Raw genomic sequence first — 26,341 nt, forward strand, 5'->3', positions numbered from 1 at the left:
GAAATCATCTCAATCTATCATTTAACACAGTACCCATTAAATAAATTTTTGTTGAAAAAGCGTACATGGTTATTCAACTTCCCAGAAATAAATGAATTGACGACAGCTTAAGCATCGAGCTTTATTTTCTGCTATTTCTTCTTGTATTTCAGAATCACTTTAATCTATTGTTTCATACATTAACCACTAAATAAATGCTATTTTAGAAAGCGTACACAAAAAGCTAACCAAGAATAAATGAATTTTCGAAAGCAGGTCACCAGTTTCTAGATGAAAGCTGACAATTTTCTAAAAATTAGACTCGATCAATTGGGCTGCCGAGTGGCTGAATTGGTAAATAGGATTCGCGCACGGTGCCGATACGCGCAAATATTTCGCGACGGCGATGTTCTTGGTAATGACGGAAATGAAATGGTTAACGACGGAACAATAGGTGCCTGGTTGAACCTATCCGCAATGACGTTATGGTTAATTATCTGCTGGTAGGCAAGCCTGACACCGACTCGAGCACGGTGACGTGCCGTTAATTTTGCAGGTAATTAGTGGAACAGAGGCGTTCGACTGCTTGCGCCGGCAGAAACGAATGCAAAAGTGCGCGCGCGAAATGTGCTGATTGCATTACCAGAAAGACGAATAGCCGTTTCGGTGAATGGGCTCGTTAACTTGCGTACTTACAAATTGGCCGTCATTTCGGTTGCCAGTTCCATCCGCCCTCCCCCTGCTTCTCTGCAACGCTGCAGCCGTTTTTTTCTTCGGCTAACGACGAAAATCCGCCGAAGATAGATAAGACGACCAGAGATTAGACGCTAATGCCTCGGCTAATCTTCGCGTTAGCCATGCTTCGTTAAGCTTCGCACCTGAGAAAGGAAAACGTCTTGTTAGTGAATCACGTTGGAAACGTCGAGACGGTTCGATTCGAAATTTTTTCATTGACTCGCTTCGCTGACGATTCGTTACGAACCGTTTAGTATGTTTGCAAAAAGTAGGAGAGAGAACAATTCGTTGAATAAATTTCGGTCTCCGATAGAAGAAGAGGATTAGTTTGTTCTAAGTAGCCTGAGTCGGTTTACGCATATGTAGGTAGATTGCAGATGTTTATGAAAATTGTGATTGTTATCGATTATTATATGAAATCTATTCTGACTGTGATAGTCGTACTGACTGTGCTACAACTGTATAAATACAAATGATGTCGTTTTCAAATTTTGACAAACTTGTAATTTTTTTGTTTTGTTTGCTTTTTAAAATTAAATTGGTAAAATTAAAAGAATAAATTGGATTGGTAAAATTAAAAGGATTCAGGGAAAATTATTTTTCCTGCGTCCAATTAGACGAAATCATTAAACTTTCAGTTTACAACCTGAAATTCAAATTCGTTTGATCCTCCAGCCTTCATTTGTGTTACTGCTAATTTCATTAATTTAACCAAATTTCCACCGAAGGGATCATAATATAGCTTTAACCATTTTTATTTCGAATTACTTCACCAAAAAGATCGAAAGACGCTGTTTAAAATTTGAACGTAACACTATTTTTACCAAAAAGATCGAAGGATGCTTTTGAAAATTTCTCTGTAAAATTATTTTCAGGAGAGGGTTTGAAGGATAGATTTCAAAATTTAAATTATAAATAATTTTTTTCAGAAAGATCAGAAGATTTTCAACAAAAGGGTCAAAAGACAACTTTAAACATTTTAATTCAACACTATTTTAACCAAAGGGATTAAAAGATACGTTTTAACATCCTTAACTGAATAATATTTTCATCAAAGGTTTTAAGAAACCCCGTTGACAATTTTAATTTAAAATTATCTTTATTAAAATGATCGAACAGTATTAAAAATTTTATTTCTACTATATTTTTACCGAAGCAGTGAAAACATTTCTTATAAAACATTTCTTTCCAAATTTGTCTTATGCGATCTAAACATTAATTTGGTGAAAACAGGTATTTAGAAACATCGATAAAAGTGGTGTTAATGCCAGAAGCTTCTCATACTATATTTTCGTTAGTCACGTTTCATGTATCCGACATAGTCATGTTGTTTCAGTTAGAAGTCGAAACATCTCAACTTGCTCACAGGGAGATATCGAAAGAGGAATATAATCTTGTCGAACTCCTTCTTCGCGTTCTCCGATAATGCTAGCATGTACATATACTGTTCTCGAATGTATGTATCTGCGACGAAACGCCTCTCTGTTTCATAAGAATTGAATGTCGACCTTGTTGTTACGTTGTTGTCTCATTTCTAGGCATCGTTTGCTAGAGAAAAATCCATTTCCTTCTCCCAGCTGTTTTTTTTTCTCGTCCACCTATAAAACTCAATTTTGCCAGGGTTATAAACAAGTAGATTTTATATATATATAAATTTTTATGTTGTCATGTTTCGAGACAATGTTTCCTTCTTCTGAACATTAATTTTGCGAACAATTAATACGAATTTGAAAATCTTCATGTAATTTTAAATTAGTTACGTATCATTTTTTCTTCGAAAGAGTTCAGTTTCGATTGAAAATAGATAACCACATGATCGATTTTAATGCATTCATAACGTCATACAATTTTTTACTTGCACACATTATTTTTGCAAATGTGTAAAACGAAGTTAAAAATTTGTACTTCATTTTAAATTACATATTATTAGACTCTTTTCTTTCAAAATTATCTTTCAAAGGCCACCAGACTTTTGATTTTAATTCATTTACACATTCACGATATTTCTCACTTCGACACATTATTTTTGCAAATGATTAAAATGAATTTAACGATCTTTATATTGGTTTGAAAAGTTGAATAGTAAAATAGCATCGAATATCGAGATTCACAGAGGCAACAAACAAAAAGTTATGATAGGAACCAATATACTACAATTTCTGAAAAAGCGGCAAATATTTCAAATTGGATATTGCAAACAATATAAAACCACAAACGTGCGTTATACATGTAAAAAATATGTTCCAGGAAAATATCCACTGGAGAGAGCCACCATTTGTAAAAATTGCGGCGTATGATAAATTTTATTTTAATCCGAATAACAATATGTAAATTATTGAAGAAAAATGTAATTTTAATGTAAAATTATTTTATTACGTACAGTTTATTTAAAAACCGATCATTTTACCGCTGTCGGTAGAAGTAGGTACAGTCGGTGTACAAAATATTCGTACACATTTTAAAAAGGGCTACTAGATAGTTACTCAAAAATTTAAAAAACAAAGATGTGTTGTCTTTTCAACTTTTTTATCTGAGCCTACAACAAAAATTTAAACAATGCATTTCGTAGATTTCGGTAACTTGCATACACGCTGAAGGTTCAATTGAAATCGATTGACATTGTTTTGACGCTGTTAACATTTACAGTTAGAAGTAATTTTTACACGTTTCAGTGGCTGTATCTTGACGATGCGTTAACCGATTTCGATAAAATTGCCAATATGCATATTAAATTTTCGTTACAGGCTCCGATAAGAAGGTTCAGAAAACATAATTTTTAAATTTTTAGCTAAAATTCCTAAAAGAAAAGAACAAATTCCTAAATGATTCCTGTTTTGTTTGCAATAAGTGCAGGAAACTTTTACAAAGCTTAAAAATTCGCGACCTGATCGTTGTACAATATTATTGTCCGTCCAATACAACAATTTAGTGTTTATTATAATCACAAGCTTTGTTATACTTCTACATTTTAAACGTTGGCACGTGTACGTGTGCAAAACGCTCGATATTCCAGCGACAAGATTAGTCGATATTATCATCGGGCCGATGATCAGTGCCGAGAGGATGGATTAATCGGAACTCGCTTAAGAACTGAATCATTATGAACGCGAAATACAACGAGTAGAGAAGGTAGCCGTAGGATTTTCGAGCCACGGAACCAGTGACGTTCAGGTAAATAATAGTCGTCAGTAACGAGCAGAGCAGGAAAACGAAGCAACCTGGCGCCATGTCGCTCATTCTCATACGCGTTCGGTGATTGGGATGCTTCGCCGCGTCGATGCCATAAGTTAGCCCTAATCCCAAAAGTGTATTAAACATCGGGCCACCGAAACAAGCCGCGTATCCCATCCGCGGGTATCCCTGTTTAGCTATGGCGATGTTTGATATCATATCTGTAAGCAGATTTCACCGCGTATTAATTACTAGTTAACGACCGAATGGTGTGTTATTTAGACAATCGCTGCTATAGTCGGGTCATTATACGCATAATGTGTCTCTCGAAATATTACATCAATTCACCAGCGATGAATACGCGAATCGAGCGACAATCGTGTCGAACGAGCGATGGAAATAGTAATTAATTTAATAATCTTAGAACTCGGAGAGCGAATAGTAATAATTGATAATGATAATTAGTAATAATGACGAATTAACCCTCTCGATAAACCAATCCGATAAACCACGTCACGACACGTTCGACACTAACTTTAAGTGCGAAATCACATAATTACTGGTTTTGCACGTTTAATTTGCTATCGTTCGAATAAGAATTTCATATTTGTCCAATATCAACTTTTTGATTTTAATGCAGCAGAGTTGGGCAAAATTTTATTCGGTATCGTCGAGTAAAAATTTATCTAGGTAGTTTATCTGGATCTAACAGTTTATCCGATTTTATTCGAATAAAAAGTTATTTGTTATTTGAATAAGAATTTGTTTCGACAGGAATTAAATCGGAAAATAATCGATTTGAATAAAAATGATGAAATGTTGTGTTTTCCATAGTTCATCGATGGCTTTTTGCTATGATAATTTTACAATTAACTCTTTTCTCAGCTGCTTAAATTGAAAACAGCTTTTAACTTAATTTAACAGCTTTAAATTTAAAGCATTTGAATAATATATTGGTATCTTCTACTGTTATATTACAAAAATGAGATAAACCTATATAATTATTTCGGCCACTGATTATTTAATAAGTCGATTATATCATTGTTTTCCTGTAATTTAGACGAGTTTTATAAATATAACAGCTTATTCGTTTGTTTTTTGGAAAGCATCCTTTTCGTATTTCTTTCATTTTCATTTGCAAAGGTGTTTCTCAAGTTCTTTTAACAAGATCAAAGCATAAACGCGTAAAACCATTATGAACAAATCAAGAGAATAAATTTCCGCATTTTATAGGGTCTTGAGAAGTTAAAGCTTCGGTTCGGTTATAAAAATTACAAATCAGATATCATTAAAAAAATTCAATATATCGAATTTACTAATGTCGTTTCTAAATATAAGTAAAATTATGGCAAGAGCACAGTAATCGACAGAATCGCTTCTACTCACCTCCGACGCTGTTACCCCACGCGAGGAACGTGATACCAAGCATGGCGTCCGATATACTGAAAGCGTATCCCACGCATTGGAGGACCGACATCACTTCGCAGGCCAGCAAATAGACGGTCAGCATGGCGGCCAAGAATCCAAAAAACGCGAAAGCCTGGAATTAATTGGTCGGTGGTCGTTAGGATCGCACGCGGTTACGCGAGGGCCGCCGGTTTTCAAAAAGGTCAATGGGAATCGCTGGGAAGGCAAAGTGCTCACATTATGATACTTCGGTACACGGTCCTCGTCGGTTATAAGAAATACAATTACGCCAGTTACCGTGCCGGCGAGTAGGAATATCGGCACAATTGGAATGGGGCCAATATGGCCGTGCCAGACTGCAAAAGAAGGGTGAAAATGAGACGACGGTTAAATTGACTAATCGGATCGTTTCGGCGCTGTGTTTGCCCTCTATAATGGCGCCGGAGAGATCGTCTAAAATTCGTATTTTTTGCAAGCGGCAAGCTTGCGCAACGCGATATCAATGAATAGTCCGCGACAGATTTCGACGAGTGCTGTTAATGACATTTTATTCTGCTGTTTTCAGATGACCGATTTTTCAAACGTTTCGAGAGAACATGCGGAAACAATTTGGAAATGATAACGTACGGTGCAATTACTTGATATAAATAGTTCTTATTGCTGTTCATAATATTGTAATTCGTATTGTTACAATTGTTTACTTGTATTGCGTACAAAGCGATAGAAAATTGTTATTAAATTTCTTTATTTAAAAGTTATGTATGATTATTTTAATACTCAATACGAGGAACTAAAGTGAACAATTTTATTGTGCAGGTTTATATCCTACGGTTATTAGTGAATGATGTTTGCAAATAAAGATAAATTATACAATCGAATATTATTCAGTAACATTTACATTCATAGTCCAATCATCATAGTCCAATCAAATTGATTTAACCCTAAATTAAATTAAATTAAATTATAGTACAGCTCAGAATGAAATTGAATGAATAAAACGTATCAAGTTAAATTATATTAATTTAATAGCGAAAGGGAATCGGTATGAAACAAATACAAATAAAGGACACATATTATGTGTTCAAAAAAACGATCCGCATAATGTATCAAATTTTATTTTAATTAAACGAACGTTAGCTTTAAATTAAGTTAATGCAGCTCGATATTCGATGAAATTAATATACAGCTTGAAATTAAATTAATATCAAAGAAATATGAAAGAGAAGAGGTTCAAAGTGATGTATCTTTCTTTATGCAGCAATTCCACTAAATGAAAAGCGGTACGTTCGAATAATTTATTGCGAGTAAAACGCCGGTAATTTGTAAATTAAATTGGAGAAAAAAGAACGCGGTCGCTCGTATTTCATCGGCGCCTGAAAATCTGTCTGGGAGAGCTTGAGCTTTTATTAGTGGCGGCGATTTATAACAGCAGTCGTAGAAGTCGCAACAATTAATACGACTAACCGTTTAACAGAAACAATGCGAACGTCGGTGTCACACACAGCTGGAAGCAATTTAGCAGCTTGGACCAGCCTTTCTTTGCGGCAGTCGTGTTCACAAGTGGGATAAATAATTGTAGCACGAACATTGCAGGTGCGCGGATAATTAAAATGAATTTGAAGATCCGGTTCGCGTTTACCCAATCCTCCTCGCCTATTGGAGTAATATCGAACAGAAATTCTTTGAACAGTCCTTCCGGTCTGCCAATCTCATCTAAACTTGGTGGTTCTTCTATCATTAGGGATTTACGTCGCAGCTCGTCCCTTTTCCGCTCTGTAGCTAGTGCTACATCTGATGAAAAATTGTAGTTAATATTAATTCTAGTTTAAAATTATTAGCTAAGTCTCATAAAGAATTGCAATTAGTTATAGCTCTAGTTGAAAATGATTAGTTACATCTGACAAAGACTTGCAGTTAATAGTAACTCTAGTTGTGTGAAAATTATTAATTACACCTGATAGAGAATTTCAATTAATAGTTACATTAGTTTAAAATCATTGGCTACATCTGATAAAAAAATGGGAGATTATAGTAACTCTAGTTAAAAATTATTATCATGTTACCTCTGATAAGGAATTGCAATTGATAGTAATTCCAGTTTAAAACAATTAGCTACATCTGATAAAGAATTGGTTCTAAGAAGTTAACAATTTCAAACGTTAATCTCTAAGAACTATGTTTAGAAATATGTGAAACATACATATACATAGCTATGATGAAATCATTCACACTGGCTCATCCACACGCTGTTTTCAATTGTTGAACAAGGAATATACAAATCGTTTATCTTTCCATTACAAGAGATTGCCACCCCCTTCCCATGGAACTCGTCAACTTAAGAAAATGAACGATCTATAATAAAGACAGTCCACGAACTTCTCTATGAAGTTTTATTAAGAAAAGTTAGCCTTTTGAAGATCACAGTACGTGATTGAAGAGGCGAGTGTAAAATTCATGGGACTGAGAAGTTCGACTTTTTGATGATTTTTCATGGATAGTTTATTATGTTGCCTCAAAAATTGTTTATCTCCCTGGCGTAAGTGTTTACCATTCAGTTCCCGAGGGACTAGTTAACTTCAGAAAATAAAAAACCTCCAATAAAGCGTGTCCACGAACTTTCCTTAGTGGTGCCATCAAGAAAAGTTCGCGACTTCAATAATCCAGTATGTCGTGGACGAGACCAGTGCAAAATATTCGTAAAAATTCGTTCGGTTTTTTAATGAATTTGTTTGTAACTCAGTATAGTGGCGGCTGTATTCAATATTTAGTATAACATTTTCAAAATCGGACTAAGCGACTTAAATGACTCGTAAAAACGTGAGCTTTTTATATTTTTTCTGTCATTCCAAGTAATTACAAAATTTAAAAAAATGTAGTCATTGTCTAATAGGCTAGTCCTTCTGTCATGCAAAAAAAAATTCAGGCCATTTAGTCCAGTTTTAAAAATGTTATATTCTTCAAGTGTCCTTAAGTATGTGACCGCTATTGTATGTAATCTCAGAAATTGTTCATCTCTCAAGCATAAATACACATTTATGCCATACCATTCAGAACATCGCAACCTTCATAAGGAACTAGTTAACTTAAGAAAATGAAAGACCTCCAAATGATGATAGCCCACGAACTTCCCTGGGAGGTGTCATCTAGAAACTTAGCATCATCTTTAAAATTCTAGCATAAGATTGAAGAGTGCAAGATTCATGGGAACAAGACATTCGGCTCTTCAATGAATTTTAGGTGATCATTCGAGGAAAAAAATACAACCTTTGAAATTCTTAACCTCTGTATTATAAGTGTTTACCACATCCTTGAGAAAGAACTACTTAACTGAAAAAAGTAACGGACCTCTAATGCAGAGAGTCTGCAAACTTCCTTAAAAAGTACTATCAAGAGAGTTAGGGATCAATCCTGGAAACATGATCAGTAACTAAGTACGTCTCCTCAAGAACTGTCAGCCTCTGCTTCATAAGTGTTTACCATCTCCTTTCCAAAGGACCAGTTTACTTAAGAAATGAATGAAGAATGAAGGACCTCTAATGAAGAGAGAGAGAGAGAGAGAGAGAGTCCACAAACTTCCCAAGGAAGTAACGTCAACGAAAATAAAGGACCCATCATGGAAACATAATTGGTAGCTAAGTATGTATCCTCAAAAGCTATCAGCTATTCGTAAGTGTCTACGATTCGCTTCCCAAAGGACCGGTTAGCTAATGAAAGTGAAGGACCTCTAACGAAGATGTTCCGCAAACGTCTCCAGGAAGTATCGTCAACACAAGTTGGGTATCAATCGTGGAAGCATGATCGTTAGTCAAGTATGTATGCTGGAAAATTCTGACCTCTGCGTCGTAAGTGTTTAACATCCCCTTCCCAACGGACCAGTTCACTCAATAAAATGAAGGGCCTCTAATGAAGATACTCCGCGAACTTCCCTAAGAAGTATCATCAAGAAAAGTTAGCCTCTCGAAGATCCCAGTACGCGGTTGAAGAGGGGCGAGTGCAAGATTCATGGGAACGAGATGTTCGGCTCTAATTTAATGAATTTTTCGTGGGGCAGGTGATCAATCGTGTGAACAGGATTCGTACCTAGCTTAGCCCGTAGGCCATATGCGCGTGGCCTCAGGGGAATTCTGGGAATCGTGGCCACGTCCTCGTTCGCCAAGTAAGCGCGCAGGACGTCTGCATCCGATACACTTGGGATCCTGTCTGGAAAAAGTACGTAAGGAAGTGTTCGAGGGCAAGGATCGATAGCTGCAGCGGCGCGGGCAACTCTTTTGTCCTTAGCCCCGGTCGCCTCTCGAAAATACTTTTACTCTTTTCCGCGAGCGGGACGCCTAATGATTGACTTCTCTTGCATACTAACCATGGAAAATGAAAGAAAAAAAAACGAGAGAGGAGACGAGGAGGCGGAAGAAGAGAGAGAGAGAGAGAACGGAAAAGAAAACAAGCAAGCTGAAAAGGGCTGGAACAGGGAAAACCCCGGCGCGTTCTGCATGTCAAACAGACGCTCGAAGCATTCGAACGTAAGTACTTTACTCTTTGTCGTTTTATCGACACAAAGAGGGAGTGCTTCTGCTCCTAATGAACTGCAGTTACGGATGCTTTCGGCTAAGCGGGACGCTACGTTCCCCACATTCGTATCGCTCTACAATGAAGTCGTAAATGCAGCTGCGAACGCAAACCCGAAGTCAATGTCACGAGTTTACTTAATGTCCGCGCCGCTGACATTTCGTGAATAGATAAACGCTGCTCCACGATTGCTGCATCCTTGCCGCAGTCAAATTTCCGCGGCGCATCAACGGAAATATGACAGGAATCGTTTGTGTAACAGTGACTAACAATTCATGAATATTAATTGTGGGTAGAATACACGGTGACTAATGACTAGAAATTGTGCGTTGTTGGCATGACTGATGATTACTGAAGTCATTAGTGGAGGGCGGATTTTATGCATCTGTAACAAAAATGGGCGGATGAAACACGAAACGCTGTTGCTGTTACAAACATTTCGTGATTCGATTGAATTATTTATGACCCGTTAAAGTTATTCGAAACGCAAGGAAAATTTATGCAGTTCCTGTTTCTTGCAATGGATGCATTATATTTTTAATTTACATGAAGATCCGCGATTTAGTCATTAGTCATTAATAGACTGCGGATGTTATTTATTTATAGCAAAATGTGTAGTTTCAATTGAAAATAGTGGAGAGATTAAAAAATTCAAAAATTTCATCGTACAATTTTCAATCTAATAAAATTATTAAAGAAAGAAAAATCTTTCTATTTAGTTTCTATTCAATTGACGTAGACTATTTTTATTTTACATAAAAATCCACAGTCTGTTAATCAGTAATTTGTAATAATTGCGAAATAAATGATTTATTTGGTGGTTATTGAAATTAATAGTGCACACCATAATATGAAATTTCCAGTGTAATCACTTTAAGTAATCATGAAATGATTAATAATTACTGAGTTAATTACGACCACTGGTTACATTTTCGTTGACTATTTAAAAAGTTAATTGTTAATTATGATTACTGAATTATTTAGCAATCGTAATCATTTATCGTAAACGTGATTTATAATCGTGGTTATAATCGTTAATCATTAATTATAAACATTGTCATCATCGTTTATATAAAACAGAAATTAGATAAAAATGTGTTTCTCCTTTTAACAATGTCAACATAGTAAAGGTAGTGCTGCAGTATTTTTAAATTCATTTTCTGCACTTATTCTGCTGCGTTTCATTTATCCATCTTTGTTATAGATGCATAAAATTATCAGTCCAGTTATAATCGTTCATCATTAATTATGAAAATGATTTCTCATTAGTTGTAATGCGTAATCATTAATAATAAATACGACTTCGCGTTAGTTGTAATGTTCAATCATTAATCATGAATACGATTTCGCGTTAGTTGTTATCATTAATTATTAATTAGATTTCTCTTTGCCCAACTCTACCTCGTGCATTGCATGAACATTTTGCACACGGCAATTAAACAGGAGCAAGCGATTACTATTGTTATTAGACTGCAAAACCTTATGCATAATAGAAATTACATTTGTCATCTTGGGAAAACAGAAATGAAATATAATTATGTTTCTTCGTTTAAGAATATTAATAATTTGAAAACTATATTCTCAAATTTTTCGTACGTATTCACAGATTTGTACATCATCTAGTCATGCATGTCATAAATGCATAAAATCTGCAGCCTAATTATTGCTTGTGTTTATCCATAACCTGTATCTAATACTTGGGTTTCAATATATAATTATAGAAATTATATATCAAAAAGTAAATGTTTTCTCCTATTTCATAAACTGCCACAAATGCATAAAGATCACGAATCTGTGGATCTTCATGCAATCTCTCATTCCCAAGGATTATTTCTTAAAAACTCGATTCAAAAAGAAATTCTTCTCTCTTACTAATCAGAAGTTTCATCAGAAACACAGAGAAAATAATATACAAACAAATGCTTTCTTTTACTTCATAAACTGCCATAAAAATGCATAAATATCTCGGATCTGTGGATCTTCATGCAATTTCTCATTTCCAAGGATCATTTCTTAAAAACTCAACTCGGAAAGGATTCCGTTTTACTAATTAGAGAAGTTTCGTCATGGGAAGAGATAAGATAATAAAAAAGGTGAATTTTCTTTCTCCTGCTTCGTGGAATGCCATGAATTGCATAAAAGATCTTCGATCGTATATCCGAATTTGAAAAATTCGGGCTTCGCTTTCACGAGAATGATCATTAAGCCTGTTGTTACTAATGCTGATTGATATCTCCGTATCGATCGGTTAATCAATCGCGCAACTAATCCGACGAAGAAGTGCATTGAGTCGATTTATCGTTCAATTTATACGGCGTAACTCTCGCCAAACGATACAGACTTTCTAATTAAAGCATAACTATCCGCGTTGCTGTTACTGTTCGGAATTTCTATCCAATTTCATACTCTCATTTCCAGGAATAATATTACATCGCGGCCGCGTTAAAGCCCCGCAATTAAATTAGGCGGGGGGCAAAGTTATTCTTTCAAATGAATTTCCCGAGGAAATCGGTATAAAGCATTTTTATCGTGCGGAAACGCGGAAAGCCTTCCTTCCGGTTAAGATTTCGACCGCGCCATTGGTTCTGACGCTGACCCTCCTCTACCGACGAAAACCGTGAAAAAGAAAACCCACTTCTCAGCTGTTCCTCTCTGGTCTCGCATATCTGCATCACCACCACCACCGCTATGAAGATTACGTAGCATAACAGGAAACCTGCAACAGAAAACCGAATCTGTATTTCGCTTTTATGTTCCCCTTGTGCTCGGTGTTTTCGTAACATCGTATCATTCAATCAATCATGAACAAACTAATTGCATTAGTTTATATTCACTTTCTAATTGTATTCGCGCACATTGCACGAATCAAAGATAAATAAACGTTCAGAGCAATCTTTGTAATTTATTATTGATGTGCAAGAAGCGTCATGTGTCACGATCGATCGTAAACAAACATTCATAGCGATCATGACAATTTATAATTTACGTGTAATAAACATTATCTATATCAATCCATCGTGAACAAACGTTTATATTAATCTGTGTTATTTATAATTTTCAGTTTGCTTTATAATTGTATTTGTTCATTTTATTCTTTTCCATCTTTAAGAAACATGATATACTTTGATCGATCATGAACACAAAAATTCATAACTATTTTTACAATTTATAAGTTTTAATATATGTTTTAATTATATGAGCGTGCATTGTTCTCTGAGTTCTATGTTTCAGATGAATACTTTCTTACTGTATTTGCGAATCTTCAAGATGCATGAAATGCTTGATGATCAATCATAAACAAACATTTATATTAATGTTTGCAATTTATGATTTTTAGTATATTTTTAGTTTCTAATTATACGTGTGTGCATTGCACTCTGATTTCAATAAGAAACATCAAGTATTTCAATGAACTATAAACAAACATTTGTATCAATTCTTGTAATTTGTAATCTACGGTTTACATTTCTATCAATTTTTACAATTTATGATTTTTGGTTCACTTTCCAATTATTTTTATACATATTGTTTAATGAGTCGAATACCTGAAAAAACATGATTTTCATCAATGATGACGAAACGTTTATGTACAATACACTTTTGCTGACACTGCATTAATATATTTAAGTATTATTTTTACATATTATTCTACAAATTATATTAAATACTTCAAACGTCAAATATACTGATATAAACTTTCTTAATTTAGGAATTATGCCATACTTGTTGTATGGCTAAATTGTATTTATATATGCGCCATATTGATACATTTATTTCACATATAAATTGCACAAAATGATGCTCGCTTTCATTATTCCCATCGCGATCAATATCGAAAAACGATGTAAATCTCAATTACTCCTGAATAAATATTTATATAAATTATTTTACTTCATGGTTTATACTTGTAATTATTAATGCAATATATATTCATCTTTATATTGACTCAATCTATATTGTAATTTTCAGTTATGTTTATATTCATAAATGATACTCGTACATTTATGAAGCTAACCATTTAACGTTGCACGAAACTTAATACGCAGAAATGTCGAATAAAATGTATGCCTTGCTACTAGACCGCCTTATTATAATTCTTATGAAAAAAAATTCTCTTCCCAGATTGCAACAAATACGAGTTAAATAAAAATTGATCTTCATCTTTAACACTTTTAATGAGTTGAAAATAGTGCTGAGGGAGAAAATATAAATATAATGATAGAGGATAAAATAATGGGAGAATATTTTTGTAAAGGAAAAAATTGCTTCGGATGACCTCAGGACTCTCTAATTTCTCGGAAACTCCATAATTTTTGGTCACCCTGCATATTTCCAATGTGTCAGAATTTTTGAGGGGTTGGGGATCATCCCTTGCGAGTTCTATTTTGATCAAAAACGTCCGGCGTTCGAGCGCCGAGCGAGAATCGCAGTAAACTACGTGCGATCGAAGTAGTCTCATTAATTGAGCGGCTTGTACCTTCAGCACCGGAGCTGTCAACGACTCGCATAAATCGCATTCTAAAGTCCATAACGGTGAAAAACGATTCATCAGCCGCGTATCGCCCTAACAATTTCACTCGATCCCGCGTTCCTTTGCTTCCACTTAGCGCGCAAGTCGCGGCACGTTTAATTGACCGCGGCTTCCCAAATGGATTTTAATTGTTTCGCTGGGCGGCTTTAATTGTTATCCCTCTATCGAAATTTTCTTTTATCGATCCCGCGCTCGGCTAAACTGGCTGGGGCTTTCCCGGAAGCTTTCCACGGCCAGGAATTTCGACGGCTGGTCACGGCAGATTGCGAGGACACCGACGCAACGGCAGAAAGATCGCGGCTTCGTTTAATTAAATTCGGCCCGGAGTTATTGTTATTGCCGAATTAAACCGCCCGCTTATGGTTCCTCACGGGCGAAACTTTTCATTTTCGTCATGCACGACATATTCGATTGCCGGGCATTATCCGTCCACCTGCGAGCGTTTTTCGAGTAATTTCGTGCCGAATGCGGGACCTCATTTCCGCCGTGCTATTCCGATGAAATGAATTTCATTTAAAGTCCGCCGGTATAATGTTTCAAAAGGTTTGTATCTATCTTTGAAGTTGTGCTGCCGCGTTTGAAATCCTGCGGCCAGGAAAAACTGCACGCGGATATGAATGCTTTGACAAGTCGCTGCCGCGTTGAAAAGGTGAATGTCGTTTTAGCGGGATTATCGTGCTTATCTTGGATTTCGAGAGCGGAGAAATTAGTGGAGTCTGTATGATGACGGGGTACGATTATGTGTTCAGATTATGTTGGAGACCAATACAGTCTTACATACGCTCGTACGACAGGGAGAAACCGAAATGTGTACGAACGTTAAAAGTAGATTCACTTCTTAATCTGTCGTCTGTGGATTTTATGCATTTATTAATTATAACGAAGCAAACGAATTATAAAACGATGAACAGTTGATCATTTTTAAATTAAAAATTACAATGTTATTCTCTGAATCACCACAAACCATTCTGAATTTCTATTATTTATCAAATACAGATTTTTTGCATTTTTTTAATACAATTCAGATAAAATGATGATATACCGTGCAAAAATTCATTGTTCGAAATATGGATACAAGAGGTATCTTAAATAAAGTCTATTTAATCGAGCATACAATAAAAAATATAATAAAAGTGGTGAAAGGTTTTAATAAATTACCTTGTCGAAAAAATAACCTTGTCATTGTTATAAAGCAACGCACGTCAATCATTTTTAAAATTGGATGAGATTAATGTTGCACTAGCTATGGTTATTTATATACTTTTTTATTGGTACGATTCTGCAGAATGTGATGGTGCACTTTACGTTATTATTGTGACAATGAGGCGGTCAATTTCGATCAATTTGTTTTACGTGACAAGCTATCGACAAGCCTCGATTTCTACTGCGATTAGGTATCGAACACCAAATGGGAAACTTCTACTCTAGTCAGATCCTCGGGGACCTATGCATCCTGGGCTTTTAATCCTTGGACACCCGGATGCGCCATTAGGATGTGGGCCAAAATTACCGGCAGTGCACACTTCGGCCCTAAAATTCAAACACTTTTCTCTATTCGGATGAAACGAAATTTTTTAAATAATATTTCCCGCGGAGTAGTCTAGGAAAGAAAACAATTTTTCATTATTCGTTATAAATTATTCTAGCTAATTCTTCGAATATAATTCTTTATTTGGATAAATTTATATTCGATTGCATATTTATTCGATAGTGTTGAATAAAATTTTATTCGTTAGTATTAATCCTGATTAAAAATATTCGATCTAAGAAATATATTTCTGGTAACATAATATAATAAATAAAATTACATAATCTTATATTTCGAATATTTCTCTGCAATAAGAATCGATATTCAATCGTTTGCAACAACGTGTCAGACTCGTTATTAAGATTTCGAAGATAATTTATTTGATATAGATGCTATGCATTTCCTCTAGATCAAAATAAAATTCGAATCATTTATTAAAACTATTTAAACATTAAAGCAAAAATTTGGCATGCAATAGATATAAATTTTCTGTCTCATCTATGAACTTATTACAAAGAAGTGCCAATCAACGTGGCTGTGAAAGAAATCGTACAAAGGACCAAATAGCAAGAAACAAATAATTTATAATAATATTTTAATCTAAAACCAACAAGTACAACTCCTTGAATTAATTAAAATTGCGATAAATTCTCGGTCTTATCAAGTAAGTTCTCAGTCTTAAGTAACAAAAAGAAATGATCTCGAAATGAGATTTAGAGCACCTTCTAAAGCCAAGAAAGTGATGTAAGCAATTATATTACAGCATAGAGTATGAAGAATAATTAACAATAAGTCAGTAATAAAATTGATCAAAAGGCAAAAATTTCTGGCAGAAACTTCATTCCTGTCTCCATGTTGAGATTAACCGACTACCGTGCAAGCGTTTACGTGCCTTTGCCTCTGAACTGTACGTCGTACAGAGGTAAAGTGCCGACAAGAGTCCTGACAAGAGTGTTTTTCCAAACAGAGATTTCGTTGAGGAAAACTAAATTTTCTTTGCAAGTTCTCCTCGGGCCACTTCGCTGCAAGAGAGCTACACCTTCTAATTTCAGGGACCTTTTCAAAGACCGGAGCCTTCACATCTGCCGCGCGCGAGGGTTTATGATACACGCCAATTGCTACTAAGGACGCGGGACGAACTCGGAACTCTCTTTTTCGGAATTAGGATTTCCACACACACAGTTCCCCTGACAATAAATAAGGGAAAATTAACTAAACGAGACTGCGAAATACTGCACTGGTGAACATTCAATTTAGAATTGAAATTACAGTGGAAATTACGAGTCCGGAAACGTTTTCTGCGCGAAACTCGAATTTGGCGGGTATTTAAATGTTTAACAACCATATAAATTTCTTCCGACTGTTAAAAAAGAAATTATCACCGAAATTTGCCAATTTTGTTGCTTTTCTTTTCTATCTAAAATTGTCTTATTATAATTATAATGATTTATTAGGAGATAAACAATATTAAAAAGGAATTTAAATAGTTTGCAAATTTTATTGATAATAATTTCAATTATGTCATGACTTTTGTTGTTAATTCCATTGCAACTAAGGATATTTTCCAATTTTCATTTAATATTAGCATTACTTTGTTAATCTGTTCTGTTATCACTTTTATATAAATATATTCAATAAAAACAGAAATATTTTAATTTCGTTTCGTGACAATTCCTTTAAATTTTTTTAAATTCCATTAAATTGCAAAGGGTTAATAGGATTTTTAATGATTGAGCTGTGCAAAGTGAGCCATTTAATTCTTTCACATTAATTTTTCTCGTAAACTACATGATTTATAAAAAAAATATTTCGAAAAAGTTGTTCGATATAAAGAGGAGCATATAGAGGAGCCAATAAGCAAGAAAAATGGATGTTTTTATTTCAATAGATGTTAATTTCAACAAATAAATACACACGTTGTGCCGATGATTTTCCATCAAATTTGTGAATGAAATTATTAACGTTCGCGAATAATTTTTTAAGAAGTTTTCAACAGTTAATTTTCAATTTTAAAATGATTTGATTTTTTTTATTGCCAGTGGATAAATTCTTAACAAGAACTAACAATTTCTATAAAATCCCATCTGAAATGTGCACTTTCTAAATTCCAGATATTTCAGTTCGATCTTCGACTCATTTTCTTTCGTGAGAAGCTTTAAACCTGACTTTTCATATTTTTCTGTGGAGTTGAAAAATGTTTTTATGTTTGCTGTAATGAGATCTTGCAAAGAGAAACTCTCTCTCCCTCTCTCTCTCTCTCTCTCTCTCTCTCTCCCTCTCTGTCTTACAACATCGTAAAAGTTGATTTGCAATTTTTTACCGTGATTTCATCGTATTTTAAATAAGGAGAATGCTATTGGTATTCAGATAAATTAGAAGAAAGATCGGTTCTTTCCTTAGAAATGGAAGAGTTTGTACGTTGAAACGTTTGAAATTTTTGCTCCCGAAGAATGTTACCTGAAATAATGTTTCAAATAATGTTATGTCAAAAGTACTTATCAGCATACGATGTTATCTGAAACAGTATCTCAAATAATGTTACATCAAAATTCATTGCAGGCATGGAAATAATTATGAAATAAAATTATATGTTCTGTGTTACATATATTGTATGTGAAATTAACAGTGTTTCAAGTAATGTTACATCAGAAAGTGATAGGAGTCATCGAAATAATTACGAAATAATATAACATGTTATCTAAAATATTATGTCAAATAATGTTATGTTTAAAAAAGTTACAGGCATAAGATGTTATGTGAAACAGTATTTTTGCTAATATTATTTGAAAAGTGACAGCAGAGGCATGGAAATAATTACAAAATAAAATAACTTGTAATAATAGTATTTCAAGTAATGTTGTCTGAAAAGTGATTGCAGTCATGGAAGTACACTAATTTCTCCCTAATTCGCGCTCAGATTGCGCACTAAAATGGACAATTTGGGAAGAAGAGATACGATTATTTGAGCCTTGCGTCTTGTCAACGACTATAAAAACGTGCCGCGAGGCTTGAATAATCGTATCTCCTCTTCCCAAATTGTCTATTTTCGCGCGCAATCTGAGCGTGAATTAGGGAAAAATTACTGTAATTACGAAGCAAAACAGCATGTTATATTTCAAACAGTGTCGTTAGAAATGTGACGAGGTCTGACTGTGGCACCGTATGATTTTGTGCTTGGCTGCAAATGCCGGACCATAAGAGAACGTCTAGCTATAGTGCACGTACTTATTGCTTCCCAGAGCTGGATGGTCTCGTCCCGGACGACGTAGCTGATCCAGCACACGGCCAGCATGTAAAAACAGGCATCCCTCATGAGTGGCTTCAAGTTGACCCGAAATGGCTTGACGACTGCGATGGAACCGGCGATCATGGCCGTGACGAAGACACCAGCGCCGATTAGTTCCGTGAACATTATGATCCCTTCGTCGCTGCCGGATACGATGGACGTAAAGATGTCAGGAGCACCGTTGCCGAATGCTAGTATCGTCACCCCGGCTATATTCTCGGACAATTGCAGGATCTCAGCTATCACCGCTAGCGACGGGCAGAAGCTGCGTTCACAGAAAGAATAGATATAACTATATCTATTATATACTATTAGTAAATATATATAGTAATATATATATTTACTATTTATATATTTTTTTTTTATATAGTAATAAATATATTTAGTAAATATATATAGTAATATATATATTTACTATTTATATTTTTTTTTTTATATAGTAATAAATATATTTAGTAAATATATATTAGTAAATATATATATATATATATATAGATATAACTATATCTATATATATAATAGATATGTATATAATATATATATAATAGATGTAGTTATATCTATTCTTTCTGCCGGGGTATATATATATATTTGGCGGCAGTTCGTATGTGGAAGTGGAAAAGGAGTGGGGAGACGTTTCGTCCGGGGACGTCAATAGAGGACTCATCGGTAAGGCTATCCTAGCGGGCCCTTGCCTTAGACGTAAGGGTAGGACGAAGTCTCGGTGTATATATACGGATCGAGGCGGATCGGCTACTAGCGGGAAGAGGAGCCCTCTACTGGCGGGTCTGGAGGTAGCCGCCACATATATATATATACTAGATATTATTATATACTATACTATATATAGATATATCTTCACGCATTTCTGGTGTGCGCAGATTTTTCAATAGGCAAAAATATGTTCGGTTCAACTCAAGGGAAAGCGTTCAGGCGAAGATCAACAGTGCTAGTAATTTTTCAGATGAAATTCTGAAAATATGCATTTCGATAGCATCTTTTACACTGATTCGAATTATGTGCAGATTAGTTAGCCAATCGATGTTTTTTAAGATAAACAAATAGGGTCTTAACGCAACCAAAGTTTTTAGGGTTGTTCGGCAACCGGTACCCAATCTGTCTTATCACTAATAATTATAATTGTTTATATCAATATTGAGTCACATCTACTTTTCCACCGAAATAGGAAAATTGAACAGTATAGGAAGAGACAGATTTGGTTAATAGTGAACATGTCATTTTAGTGAGAATAGTAAACTCGTTCAATTGTACTATAGTTCTAGCCAATGTGAGAAACGAATTAAATTGTTACTAATATGTTGGCATTCGGATGACCTTATGCAATTTTTGCAACAATTTTTTTAGACATCGTATAGTGAGCTAAACTAATTTTTAAATAGTTATTCCGTCATAAAAGGTGGACGACTAATTTTAGTCAATGACTTTATATCTTATATAGTATACAGAGTGCCCAAAAAATATCTCGCAATCCGGAAATGGGGGCTTCCTGAGGTCATTTGAAGTAACTTTTTCCTTAGCACAAATGCAATCCGCGGTTTTGTTTGCGAGTTATTAAAGAAAAACAGTGACCAATAAGAGACGAGTTCGGCTGGCGCGAAGGCGGACGAAGCCCAGTTCCGCTCATTGGCTCGACCGTCTCACGCCAGTTGATCTCGCCTCTCATTGGTCATTGACTTTCATTAATAACTCGTAAACTAATCATTTTCGCTGAGAAAAAAGTTATTTCAAATAACCTCAGGTACACCCCATTTCCGGATTAGGAGACATTTTTGGGACACCTTGTATAGTTTATTTATAGATAGATAATATCACCAAACAATTACTTAAAAATCGAACAACAATCCCTCGATTTTCATACACCGCAGACTGCAATATGCAGCGATTCCGACATCAACAATTTGACGGTCAAAGAATGCTCCATTAATTTTGCAGAGAGGCGTATTCGTACCTTTTCGATCATGCTGACAATAGTAGTCCGGCAATAATAAGAATATTATTACCGGTAACAGGTGCTTACGTCCCGGTAAAATTATGTGAACTGTCAGAGGCGGTGCAACCGTGGTATTATTATCGCCAACATGCTCGACTTTTATTAGGGTAGGCGGCGTCTATCTACCGCGTTGCGGGAAACGTTTCTTTTTAATGACGGACATAAAACTCCTTCGGCCGTCTGGATTAAAGTTGAATCGGTCCCAGCGTGAGGATACGCCGATTCTCACGCACAGGATGAACCATCATTCACCCTTTACCGAACACAATTCTGCAGTAAAAGACTTTACGCGACGTGTCTCTGGTACCACTAGCCTTTTTTTTATGGGGGATCATAGACATCTGATTCTTGCAATGGCCGTATTATTAACAAGCACTATCCGGTTCTCCTTACTTTTTCTTCGCAGTCGGATAAAACGCGAATCTAAACACTAAATCTACCGTCAACGGTTTTATGTGCTCTGTGTTACATTGTTAAGATGATAAAGATCTTTTCCTGTGAGGCGATGGAATTTTCGTATAGCAGAATAGGTAGTTTACGCTAGTGCAATCCTTATGCAACACTATTTCTTGTGAAAGCTAATAAAGATTTAATATAATAGCTCTAGGAAATTGGCAGGGATATAATCCAGTAGCTCTAGAAAATTACGAATGATTTAATTTAGTAGCTTTAGAAAATTAGTAGTGATTTAATCCTGTAGCTTTAGAAAATTAGTTGGGATTTAATCTCGTAGCTCTAGAAAATTAGTAGTGATTTAATCCAGTAGCTCTAAAAATTTAGTAGTGATTTAATTCAGTAGCTCTAGAAAATTAGTAGTGATTTAATTCAGTAGTTCTAGAAAATTAGTAGTGATTTAATATAGTGGCTTTAGAAAATTTATAAGGATTTAATCCAGTGGCTCTGGAAAATTAGTAGGAATTTAAGCTAGTAACTCTAGAAAAGTAGTACAATCTTTAGAATACTAATAAGTAGACTGCTAATTACAAGACATGCTATATAGATATTTATTTCGTTTCTTGACCATTTTAATAAGTTGAAAAGTAGTCAACACTATTTTTAAATGTCTCAAATCTGTTTACTGTTTTGTTATTTGTTCAACTCGTTTTTGTTACAAATGCATAAAATCAATAGTCTACTAATAAGTATTTAATCTATTATTTCTGGAAAACTAGCAAGGATTTACTCTGGTATCTCCAGAGAACTAGTAAGGATTTCATCTAGCATCTCTAGGAAACTAATAAGGAATTGATCTAGTGTCTCTAGGAAACTAGCACGAATTTAACTTATTATCTCTTCAAAATTAGTAAGAATTTAATCCAGTATATCTAAGAAACGATTACGGATTTTGAGGAAATTGAAACAAAATTAGTAAGGATTTAATGCAGTATGTTTAAAAAATTAGCAATTATTTAATCTTGTCTAATCTCGACGTTCTGTTATTCAGACGTTCTATTGTATTATAATTGTATCGTATTATAATTGTAGTATAATTATATTGTATCATAATTATATTATGATCGTATTATAGTTGTATTAAAATCGAAATCCCGCAAAATCCAAATAAATTCGAACCTCTGATTTCTATGACGCAGCATGTGTTATGCATAAAATTTCATAATCATGCAACGAATCTAGAAACTTTTTGAAGCGCTCTTTTCATTATGAAATAGTAGGCGTTAAATTTGTACGAAAAAAAAAAACAGAAAATCCCAAAAATAACGATGCCACGCGGAGGTGCGAATTCACGGTTTTATCCGGCGTTTTTAAAGCATTCGCTTCATTAAACAATAGTGTATACTAAATTTTTACAAAAACCAGAAAATCCCCAAAGTAACGATTTCACCTGGAGGTGCGAATTTACGGTTTTGCACCACGGCATCGGGTTAGTTTATACAAACCAGTGGCACGGAAAATGAAATTCTTGTGGTTTCCAATTTCTTGAAACTTTTGTCTAGAGATACAGATTTTAGTGAATTCTCTATTGTCTGTTTTAAATATAACGATTATAGACTGTGGCCTGTGTGCGTTCGTTATAAAAACAGATAGATGAAATATAAATTATTAGAAACATTAGAGCATTTTGTTGTTTCCAATTAAGAATGCCAACTGAACTAGATCAACAAAATCTTTGGGTACAGTTTGAGGTAAATGTGTCAGCATCTGCTTTAGACAATTAAATTGAAGATAGTTGCATTTTGCAAACTTTTCACCAAATGCACGCAATTGCTTCGCCAACTGAATATTTTGGATAGTGATTCACGATCTACTAATGACTTACAAGTTGTCTGCTGTCGTTCCTAGTATCAGGAACATGTACAGTAGCCATAGTATCATGAGGATCAATCCAAAAGCGAACAGAGCCATGTTCTCAGAACTGAAGTGGCAAAAGAGGATCGTAGTGTACTGAAACACTGAATCCGTGGTGCAATCATGGGTGTTTCGCACCCATTGACAGCGATCTGCAGCAGGTATCTGCCAAACGTAAGAGCAATCATCCTGCGACAACACACAATCAAAATTAATGACAATTTTTGTTACAATTATCTCAGCTATATTCATTAGAATTAATGGAAAAACTTACCGTTTTATTATTACCAAATTTCGTAATTTAGTAATAATAATTACAAGACTGCGGATTTTTATGCAAAATTGTCTGCACCAATTGTAAGATATAATTCATTGACATTGATTTACTACAATATTATTTCCAAATTCCTTAAATGTTTTTACTCCGTTGCATTGGATGCACTTATTTCGTTCATATATACACAGAAACCGCAGGCTAATTATTACTATACCGCATTGTAGTTAATTGCGAATATTACAAACGTATAACTATACGACTTCATAATTGTGAAGACATGAAAACAGTTTAATAATATTGTTACACTATTTGCAACTTATCGAAATTATTAGAAGAAACAATTCATTTCTATTTCATTTCTGTCGTTTACAATCGTCTTGGAGAACTTTTATTTTGCTTGAAGACCCGCAATCTGGTTGTAACGTCGACGCTAGGTTAACAACAATCAGACGTTGCAAATCAGAATGAAGTAACATTTTGTGTAAATAGTAGTATTTTATAAATGAACGGTACCTCGCGTATCGGTAGATGTCCATGTCTCATAAAATACTTTGACAGTCCTGCACGCATGTAACCTCTGTCTGATCTATCACGATTTAATTAATAATTAAATTGATAACCCAAGCCACGCAGAATTGAGATCAACGCATCTATTGTTTCATTACCGAACGTCAACAGAGATATTTGTCGCCGATACGATATTCAACGCAGAGAACTTCGGACAGTTTCGGGACACTTGCTCAAAATCGATGTTTTTTAACAGTCTATAATTTGTGAATCAAATCTTCGTAATATATCTTTCAATAGCAATAGAAATTGTACTAACAAGTCACCTAATTTCATTTCTTTTGATGTTGTTATTTAAAAGATTCGGATATAAAGTTAACAAAATTAGACTTTTTAGTACTATTTTTGTATTAATTATGAAATAAGTTTTTGTTTAAACTTTTTATTTAAAGCTGTAATTATAATGATAATATAAATGTTATTGTTACATCTTACATAATATCTTATATCTTATTATATCTTACATTGTAAAACCGAGATTTATAGCTACGAATGATACAAGTACCTTTCGATTTGCAACATAGTTTACTAAAATTTGGTGGCAAGAATTTTTTAAAAGTCTCACAGCCAGTATCATAGATTTTCCAATTTCTATTTGCTGAAATTTCGATATTCTAAAATCTCCAATATTGCCAGTCAAAGTGATTAATAGCCGGCCTGCTGGTCAAATTTAAGAATTAACTAATTAGACCGAAACGAGCAGCTGGATTTCTAATTTCTTTACCCAAAGCTATCAAAGAGCTCCGAAACTTTTTGTCAAATATTTTCCCCGATTTAAACAGCTCGCACGAGAAAATAATCGACGCGTAGTTCTCGATCGAGAACGCCGGGAGAACATGACTCCGGGGTGTTGAAGTTTTCCACGTTGTACTATTAATTGTAGTTGTACGCTTAGGGTATGCTCTCAGCCCAACCCCGCTGGTTAAAGTCTCCAGACTGCGACAACCTCGGCTGTCATAATACCTGCGGCTACCTGGCAGGACGTGGACTCGGTTCTCGTTTCGCTCTTGAACATTTAACAACGATATTTTCTGGTCTGCAAAGTTTCGAGAGTTTCACGGAGAAGCATGGCTTCTACAATCGAATTGCACCGGCATGTGTACCTCTGTCGATTCCAAGCCATGCTCGACTAACAACGGAGACAACAATGCCATTGATAGGCACCGATTACTCTTCCAAAGCGAAATGACAATATTTTTATATATACTACTATATTTATACTTCTCACTTCAATGATAGTCTTCTATGTCGATATTCAAAAATTCAATTGAATCAGAGTCGTTTCTCTTCTGACATTTAAAATAAAATTTAATAAGAGAATTCTGACATTCAAATATAAATTTAAATAAAAGTCCTTCAGTATGAAATTGAAAAATAAATTTTAGTATGCTTTCTATTCTGACATTTTAGAATAAATCTGAGTCTTCTATTAAGAGAGTCATCTATTATGGCATTGAAACATAAATTCATGTAATAGTCCTTTATTATGATACATAAATGTAAATTTTAATAAGAACCTTTTATTGTAACATTTTAATTGTAAATGTGAATAAGACTCTTTTATTCTGACATTTTAGTATAAATCTGTTTCGAAGTCTTCTATCTTTATATTGAAATATAAATATAAAAATAAGAGTCTTTTATTATGATATTGAAATTTTAATAAGAATTTGTCGTTCTAGCATTTTAATATGAATCTGAACACGACTGTTCTCTAGTCTGACATTTAAATACAAACGTAAATGAATGTTTCTTATTATGACATATAGATATTTAATAAGAATTTTCAATTTTTATATATAAATATAAATTGTAATAAAAGTCTTTTATTATGACAATTATGTATAAATTTGAATGAGAAATTTCTATTCTTTACACAAAAACGGCGCGGTACATAAACGATTATTCGATAATGCTACAAGACGTAACGGATTAGTTGATAACAACGCACAAAAGACGATAAATCAATTTTACGTTAT

At 34.5% G+C, this 26,341-nt stretch overlaps 1 protein-coding gene across 1 annotated transcript; it reads right to left on the reverse strand.

The window, feature by feature from the left end:
* Positions 1 to 3,735: 3,735 nt before the first annotated feature.
* Positions 3,736 to 25,516, reverse strand: LOC143258905 (mitochondrial sodium/calcium exchanger protein). The gene is made up of 9 exons (XM_076519438.1): positions 25,466 to 25,516; positions 23,490 to 23,707; positions 19,140 to 19,492; positions 12,491 to 12,571; positions 9,303 to 9,492; positions 6,757 to 7,118; positions 5,530 to 5,648; positions 5,272 to 5,425; positions 3,736 to 4,106 (listed from the first exon to the last, which is right to left on the reverse strand). Exons 1-9 carry the CDS (start codon positions 25,514 to 25,516, stop codon positions 3,736 to 3,738), a joined length of 1,899 nt encoding a protein of 632 aa, XP_076375553.1.
* Positions 25,517 to 26,341: the final 825 nt, after the last annotated feature.

The sequence above is a fragment of the Megalopta genalis genome, chromosome 2, assembly GCF_051020955.1.
Source record: "Megalopta genalis isolate 19385.01 chromosome 2, iyMegGena1_principal, whole genome shotgun sequence".
NCBI classification, from domain to species: domain Eukaryota; kingdom Metazoa; phylum Arthropoda; class Insecta; order Hymenoptera; family Halictidae; genus Megalopta; species Megalopta genalis.